The sequence below is a fragment of the Benincasa hispida genome, chromosome 8 (genome assembly GCF_009727055.1).
Source record: "Benincasa hispida cultivar B227 chromosome 8, ASM972705v1, whole genome shotgun sequence".
Classification (NCBI taxonomy): Eukaryota; Viridiplantae; Streptophyta; class Magnoliopsida; order Cucurbitales; family Cucurbitaceae; genus Benincasa; species Benincasa hispida.
Genome location: NC_052356.1, coordinates 35,004,124 through 35,012,737, shown reverse-complemented (window position 1 = coordinate 35,012,737; position 8,614 = coordinate 35,004,124). Strand labels below are relative to the sequence as shown.

At 30.7% G+C, this 8,614-nt stretch overlaps 1 protein-coding gene across 1 annotated transcript; it reads right to left on the bottom strand.

Moving 5' to 3' along the window:
• Positions 1 to 1,987: 1,987 nt before the first annotated feature.
• On the bottom strand, positions 1,988 to 4,427 carry LOC120082802 (mitochondrial import receptor subunit TOM5 homolog). The gene is made up of 2 exons (XM_039038123.1): positions 4,202 to 4,427; positions 1,988 to 2,307 (listed from the first exon to the last, which is right to left on the bottom strand). The coding sequence occupies exons 1-2, from the start codon at positions 4,331 to 4,333 to the stop codon at positions 2,230 to 2,232; spliced, it is 210 nt and encodes a 69-aa protein (XP_038894051.1). The 5' UTR covers positions 4,334 to 4,427; the 3' UTR covers positions 1,988 to 2,229.
• Between the last annotated feature and the right edge of the window lie 4,187 nt (positions 4,428 to 8,614).

Genomic DNA, 8,614 nt, shown 5'->3' with positions numbered 1-8,614 from the left:
CCTCTTCTAGTATTTCAAATGCAATCTTCACTAAACATACTTAGTGCATTCTTTTCCATTATTACTAATACATGTATTAAACACATAATTAAGAGGACTTAAACTTAATTAACTAATAAGACAAGTCCGGGGGTTTACAATATATAAGTTTTAATCTTTAGGGTTTAGCTTTAGGTTGAATTCTTAATGTTTTTTCTTTTAGGATTGTTAAGATGTTTGTCTTTGTTTAAATTTTATAATAGATACCATGAATATTTGGTACGTAACGTTTAAATTCTATGTGGTTGCAGATAAATTTAACTATTTTAAATTAATAAGAAAAACACAACCTGATCGGTTGGATTAGAGACTTATTCGAATCTTTTGGATAGCCAACTTGAATTCGGACTGGTCCAAAAGATCTCCATCCAATCCGTGTACACCTATAATCTCTCCACACCAAATTTTCTCTTCTATTCTTGAAACATACTAACTCTAGATAATTTCTTTGCACACAGTTTTGTTTTGATTACTTCACTTCCACTTCTCTACACTCTCTCATCAAATTCAATTTCATCACAGAAAATATCTAATGAATTTCCACAACAAAGTTGACTGTCAATCTCATCATATTTTCCTTTTTTGTTCCATCTGAATAAAAAACTGGTTTGAATCCCTCTCTGTACTTTTTAAGTCTCCCAATTCTCCACGTTTCTCTCTTCCAATGGATTAAGCATCTTGGAGAAGTCAGGCTTTCATAGCTTTTTCCTCTCTCTTTTTACTTTATGGGTTTTCGTTTCAGAATTTTGGGCTTCCAAAATCACAAATTGACACAACTATGGCCGACAATGTCACATTCCATGCTTTAGGCTGCAAAAGCAATGGCCAATGCTGTGGAAATGGATTTGCAGAAGGCCTTAAAACGCATCATTCATTTGAAACAAAAGAAACTAATAATGCTTGCAAATATCTTGAACATTCATAATAATCTTTAAATGTAAGAAGAGTCCATAAAGGGCCATCTGGATCGAGGGATTTGAGATGAGAATAAGGTTGGAAATGATTTAGGAATAAACGCCCCTTGTTTGGTACAAGTTTTGTAGCTTTGGCATGAAAAATCTATTATATCCACAAATGATTCCCATCTAAAGAGACGAGTTTTCTTCCTTTCCAATCTCTCTCCTCTTATATTACATTTCTTTATTCTTTTATTTTTTATATTATTAAAACTAATTAATTTAAATTATTTATTATATGAAAATTTTATATTTTATAGAATTATATTAAATTTTAAATTATAGTNTATATATATTAAAATAATTTAATATATACTTAATTTTTATTTTAGTTTAATAAATTACTTTATATATACACATATATATTCACACTTATTTTTCAATAAATAGTAAAGAACCGATACAATAAAACTATTAATTAATTAATTAATTATATTTGTAGTTAGTTAATGATCGTTATAATTAATATAATATGAATTTATTTTTTAATAATTATAATTAGCTTATCATTAATTAATTCGAATTCATTAGCTATCTTATTAATTAATATAATAATTATATAAATTCATCCAATTACATAATTAAGTAATTTTAATTATAAACTTCTCATTTTATAAATATTTGTAAATTTGATTGTTAAATAATTAATTTTTCTCCGAACTTGAATTGAACTTATTGTTTATCAATTAATCTACTAAAATTTTAGAGAGTTTTCATGATTAATTTTACAAATTAAATACAAAAGTAATATTATTCCCATAAAATCCTAATAAGATTCACATGACACAACCAAACACATTCATCCTAGATTCCCATCAATATTATTTCTAAGTTTATTATTTCCAACCATTTTTAATTCACGAACATTTATAAAACCTTACTGTGAAAGGTTTAAAGGTTATATTTGAGGGGGAAATGCCAAATAAATGGAGGGATGAAGTGAAATGTAATTTTCTTTTTCTGTGCAGGAAGGAAAGAAGGTATTTTCAAGGTCTGATCAAAGTGGGTTTGGATTTCAGTTTTTCATATTTCCATCTGTTTAAGGTGAAAAACGAGTGCGCTAAAAAGATCGGTCAACTACAAAGGGGAAAAAGATCACATTCTCATCAGTTCGAACATTATCAAGAGGACAAGAAAAAAAAAAGAAATTGCTCTCAGAAATTGAATAGAGTTGTAACAAACTCAGAAGTAGAGAAAAGTTGTGCACTATAAATTGCTGCCCTCTCGCGAACTCTCATATTGTCATCAGATCACCATAATTCCGCATCAGAAGGATGGAACCTGCAAACATCCCAGCAGCACGAAGCAATTTCTGCAACAAAGAGAGTTGAAATTCAGTTCTATTTATAAAATAGAGCCATACCAAGGAAATCTTTTGTTTCGGTGCCAGACATTTCTTTCTTTCTTTCTTTCTTTTTTTAAAAACAGAAAAACAAAGAGGCTTTTCTTTAGAAGTACTTTATGGCAAAAAGGAATTCACATAACCATGACTTTCTTCTAAAAAATCTAAGTTAAAACAATATTTTCCCAAGTTCCAAGGAATGAATTAAGGCAGTAAAATAGCTCTGGTACAACCCAATTCGATGACATTCATCCCTCTTCTTAATGCCAAAAGAATTCTTTCTTTTCATGCATTCAAAGTTCAAATTTACATGCAGAGACAGCTATGATGCTTACTTTTTTTATGAAAAGCTATGATGCTTATTGGAAATGGAAAAACGCCCATCATGTTCAGTTTTATGTTTCAGATTCAATAGGAAAAATGACGCATGTGCCACAGGCACAAGATGAGATAGTGTGGCACAAGATGAGATAGTTATGATGCATTGGCAACTGTAACCGATAACTCAGAAAGACAGAACAAATCATAGAATTTCCAGCAAGTTATTCAAATTGAATCAACGAATAAAAGACTAAAGATAGTCTCGAGATCTTTACTCTTGAAGAGGCCATGCAAAGGCCTCGAGATGGTAATTGGTATAGGTGCAAGCTTCAATTTAAATATATATATATATATATTATTTTTAAAAAAAGAACCATACAAATCCTAGAATTGTATGATCCATCAAGTGTTGCAACATTCGTATAATTTTACATAGAAATGTATATAATATGCACACCCCCGTCCACTTAATTTAAAGTTCTAAAATGTCAACCTTAACATCACAGCTATTATCAGGATTGACTTACTCTATTTTCGATAAGAAACAGATGGATATATTTCAAGGATTGAATTATTCTAGAAAACTGTCTTCAACGTTCTAGAATCTTTTGCCACAACTCAAGTATTGACATTCTATACACAAGGGAACCTTTACATTTTTTAAGACTTGAGTGAACTAATTTAATTCTTTAACCATTACGCAAGATGCGTAAAGACTTTTGCCTTGGTGCGTTATCACGAAGGATTAAGTCTCTAATGACCCAAATAAGGTGTAAATCTCAAGGCTGAAAAAACTAAGGGTCTTGGCTTGAGTTGAAGCATCAATTTAAATTAGATGAAAAATATAGAGAACCAACCCAGATCCATTACGTTCAGTTCTTCCTTTAATCTTCCCAGCTCCAACATAAGAATAAAGATAAACAGAGGCAAACCTACCACTCGTTTGTAATTACCCAAAACCAAAAATTTCATTTTTCTTTTCTTCCTTTTTCTCCAATACACAATTTCAAAAGTGAGAAAAAAGAATGATAATCACACTTTGAGACAACAAAAAGTAAGGTGCCAGACCAGAAGGAAACAGTAACAAATGAGATAAAGTGAAGGGACTGCTAACTGCGCTAAACACATACAACTTCACAAATAGCCTATCCAACAAGTTCTTGAATTTAATATGACCAAATATTCTCTAGCAAGACCGAACTCGAGAAAACCTACATTTCCTCCCAAAATTTCTCTAATTTCAAAGCAATTATAACACTTAACAGCTTCCATACTTTAATCTACTAGTGTGAGACTCTAAAATCTCATTTCCATTGAAGGATCGACACTTTTGTTGCCGTAAATGAGAAACAAAAAAGTCTGACGATTTCTCAAACTTTCTCAGCTATCAAACAGAGCGCAAGGCCTTAATAATGCAATATAAACGATAAAACGGATGTTGCCCAATCCTAGAAATCACACTTATAAGATTATGGAGATCGGAAAATCCAGATTAAGAAGAAAGACAGATTTTGAAATGAAATTTAAAGGATCGGAAGAGTACCATGTTCAAGGCCCATTTTTCTTCGTCATAAACCTGAGAATTGAAAAAGGATTTCACAGTCTCCACGGAATTTGCCGTTCCGGAAAAGAGAAAATTCTTCACCTTGTTCACCGAACTCGAAGCGTCAGCCATTTTCGCGCGGAGTACAGAGAGCGAAGGTCGTATAAGGGCGTTAGGGTTTTAGGTTCTGGGGTTTGGTTGGAAGCCGCGAGGAATCGGCTTGTAGACTGTGTGCAGCAACATTACGAATTTACCCTTACTTTTTTAAATATATATTACAAATATTTTTTAAACCCTGATTTGGCCTACGCCACTCATTTGAGTTAAAGATGGACTTAGTTCAATAATAATTGACATGGTATTCTTTCTAAAATTCTTAGGTTTAATCTCCAACAGAATACTAAAAAAACAGATACATGTGATGTACCCAAATATTATTTGAAGTGATTGCAACGTTTGGAAAAAATTTCTCCCAACATAAACTCATTTTAAAGGGTATATATTTGATTTTGGCAACTAATTTTGTCAATCAAATAGTTGAAGAGAGGATACATGATGTCATTTACCCTCACCAAATTAACACAATGAAAAATTATTGCACTTGTGGAGAATTTTTCATACTATCTCCCTCTTCTTTTGGTATTGTAATCAAAATTAAAACAAACAAAAAGTAGTTTGAGGAATTTGAATATCTTAAGAGTGTTTGTTTCAAGGGTTGGATTTGGGATGGATTAGACATCCTAAACCCAACCCTTGTTTGAGATAGAGGTTTAGGAAGTCACACTCTTACCATGGGTTTGAATAGTAAACATGGGTTATACTTTGTTTTTCTAATTTAATTTAGGAAGTTCACGACCAACTTTCGGGCACCATCTCCAATGCCCGCCGTCGGCCAACTCCAACTGCCACCTTTGGTCACCACTTCCAGCAACCTTGAACTTTTGTCCCATCGACTTTGGCTAAATTTTGGCCACCATCGACTAACTTTGAAAAACATTAATAAAAAACATTTTTAGTATATAACAAACCAAACATACTTATATATACAAATATTTCTAAGAAATAGTTGTCAAACACGTATATTTTTATTTCAAGGAGTTTTTATTATCAAAAGTTTTAAATAAAATGAAATTTTGAAAACAGTTTTTTCTAAGTCATTAAAAATAGGTTCTTAGTTTAATTAAAGTAATATTTTTTAAAATACACTTTTTATTTCTTTTGATTCTTTTTTCATTTGATGTTTTTCTTTTTAATTATTGTTATTTATTCGAATATATATATATATATATATTAATTCTATCTCTTCCCTTCTTTGTTTATATATTTACTTTATTTTAGGAGATTTCATTTATTTTCTTTTATTTCTTCTAGTTGTAAATCAATTACTATAATAAACATTCCTTACATGCTTCTATTCGTATTATTATTGTTGTTGGGGTTGATGCCTTAAATATCGTACGGTCCTATAGTTTGTAATTGTATTGTATAAACATCTTATTTATTTAATAAAATATATGATGTTTTATTTATTTTTAGTTGCATTAACCACAAACAAATAAACTAAAATAAAATGTTATCTTGTACCTTAAACATGTATGTAGAGACACATGGGTGGATTGTGTTTTAAATGATAACCTAAATGGTTTGTAGTAGATGAATAAGGCTGGATACCTTATCCTGATGACACTATGAGTATGACCTGCTTCATAGATGTTATAATTGTTGTAAAATGTTAAAAATGATCTGATCCTAATCATTCATGTGGAGACATGTGAACGGGGATATTCTATACAAAGAAGTTTGTATAAGACCGGACCACGAAATGTTTAGTCTCATTATTTAACGTCGTTTATAATAGAGAATTATATTTCACTAAGATGAACATAGGTAACATGACCTGAATCCCCAGTAAGTTGTGAACTCCTGCCTATAAAGGCGACCCTTTGATTTGTATGAGTGAGAGTGGTCATATCACCGATTCAACAAGCCTTCCATTTTGGGGATTCGTCTGATTGGGGAGCTAGAAACACAGCTACACAATAAAAAATTTACTATTTCCCCAACGTCCGGGTAAGTAGATAAATTGCTTCTTTAAGAACTGATTCCATGGTTTGAACTATGTGGCGCCACACCCTCTCCTGGTCCGAGAGGGGTTTGGCCACAGTTGGACTATAATTTATTGTTCATTAGAGGGATCAGTGGTATTTAAAGAGTTAAATGTAACTACAGGGGCAAAACGGTAAGTGTCCAACTATACTTACGAGCAATTTGTGAAGGGTCATCGTACTGTTAATTGGTTATATCCAATAGATACATAAATATATCTGTAGTGCGAAGAGTGCAACTGTTAGTCTTTAGTAGAGTGCCTAACAGTTAACGGATAGTGAACAATTTAATTAAAGAGTTTAATTAATTATTCATGTACCGTTGGAGCTTCAAGCTATAGGTCCATGAGGTCCCCTCGGTAGCTCAACGGGAATAAATGAGAATTAGTTTCTGGATTAATTTTTTTTTTCAAATTAATTGAGGGAATTAGTTATATGTGATATAATTAATTTTATTCTAATTATATATGATGTAATTACTATAATGTATTTGAAACATTATAATATAACGTTTACTAGAGAGGAAATAAATATTTGAATGTGATTCAAATATGAATTGGATCAATATAATTAAATTTAATATAAATGAGATGTATATTAAAAGCCACTGGTAGGAGAGTATTGAAACTATAGGTTATATAGTATTTGATACAATATAGAAACTATAGGTTATATGTTATATTTGATATAACATATAGTTTAATATATATATTACATGATAAGGTAGTTATCATGTAAATTTATATATTAAATTATTTATTAAATAAATGATTTATTTAAAATCATTTTTGTGAGGGAATTGTAACTCCCTTCCACTCTTTCTCTCCACTACGTAATAGTTTTTTCTTATCCTTCTCATCTCCTTTATTCTCTCTAATTCCCTTATCAAAATAGTAAGAGCCCACAAACTCCTAGGGTCTCATATAGAGAACACGAGTAGCTTTCGTGGTGTTGATCCTATTGTTCGAGGGAATTCAATTGAAGAACGTCTTCAAAGGTAAAGGTTATGAACCCTAATTTTATTTATGTATTTTGTTTTAAGCATGTTGTAAATTTCTAAATTAAATGCATAATTTTTCTGTTCATCTCTATAAATTTCTATGTTCTATGAAATTTGGGAAATTGGGACAATTCTATGTTCCACTCAAAGACCTTTCAAAGAGTTCCTTCAGTTATTATTATTATTATATAGATATGATTTTTGTATAAAATAATAGCCCATTAGACTGTGCTTGTAATTAAGTATATTTATTTAGGCTATTTGTGTGAAAACCATAATTCAAATTAGGTAAGGTGACAAAAGTATAAATGAAATTTTATTTCAAGACCGAGTAAAATCAAATATCAAATTATTAAAACAATAAATTAAATAAAATTATAATTTTGATCAAATCTCTATTTCAAAATTAAAATATATATATATATTTTTCTTATTTTTTTAGTTTATTTTAAAATTAACTATGTTAAAATAATTAAAAAAGACAAATTTAAACCAATCTAAAATTTAACCACAGATTAAATACAATAAAATATTTCATAAACTCAAGATTTATAAATATGCACTTCATTTTCAGACTAAACCTGCAGTCCAAACACAGACTTCTTAAACCCAGACTTCTAAAATCTGCACTCCAAGCACAATTTTTTTTAACTCAGTCTACCTAAACCTCTCAGCCTAACCCCAAGTTAACATTCCTAGGCTTATTATTTCAAATCTGCGCGCCAAACGTCCCCTACAGATTGCAGAGGTCCCCAAGATGGTAATCTTTAATCCAAATTTTTTAGTGTTTGAAATGATCAGCATGAATCATGATATCGTAAACCGCGATATTTCTTTCATGCTTGACAAAAAGGAACATATGGAGGAAGCCACTATGTTGTTTGAACGAAAAGCATCAACAAAACATTGTATTTCATTCAAATAGCTCTTTTGACTTGTCATAAGCTTCCATAGAATTTGAGCATCCATTTCAGTATAAAAGAAAGTATAAGCCAGCTTCAATAGCGATAGTAATGCCATTAAAAGAGCTAACACTTCTGATAATTCAACTAAACTAGCAATATCTTGGTAATGTTCAAATGCAAGCATTATCTCTTGAGCATTGATTTTCAAACAAAAACACCTAGCCCCACAAAACAATAAAAGACGGTTGCATTTGAATTGATTTTATATGAGTGCATTGAAAGGGGATGCCACTACGAAGAGTATACAACAAGACTATTCGTGGTTATGCTAGAGTTGTGGTAAACTGATGTAAAAACTAGAAAGGGGTCACCAAAACAACACTTGCATCAACATCATTTACTC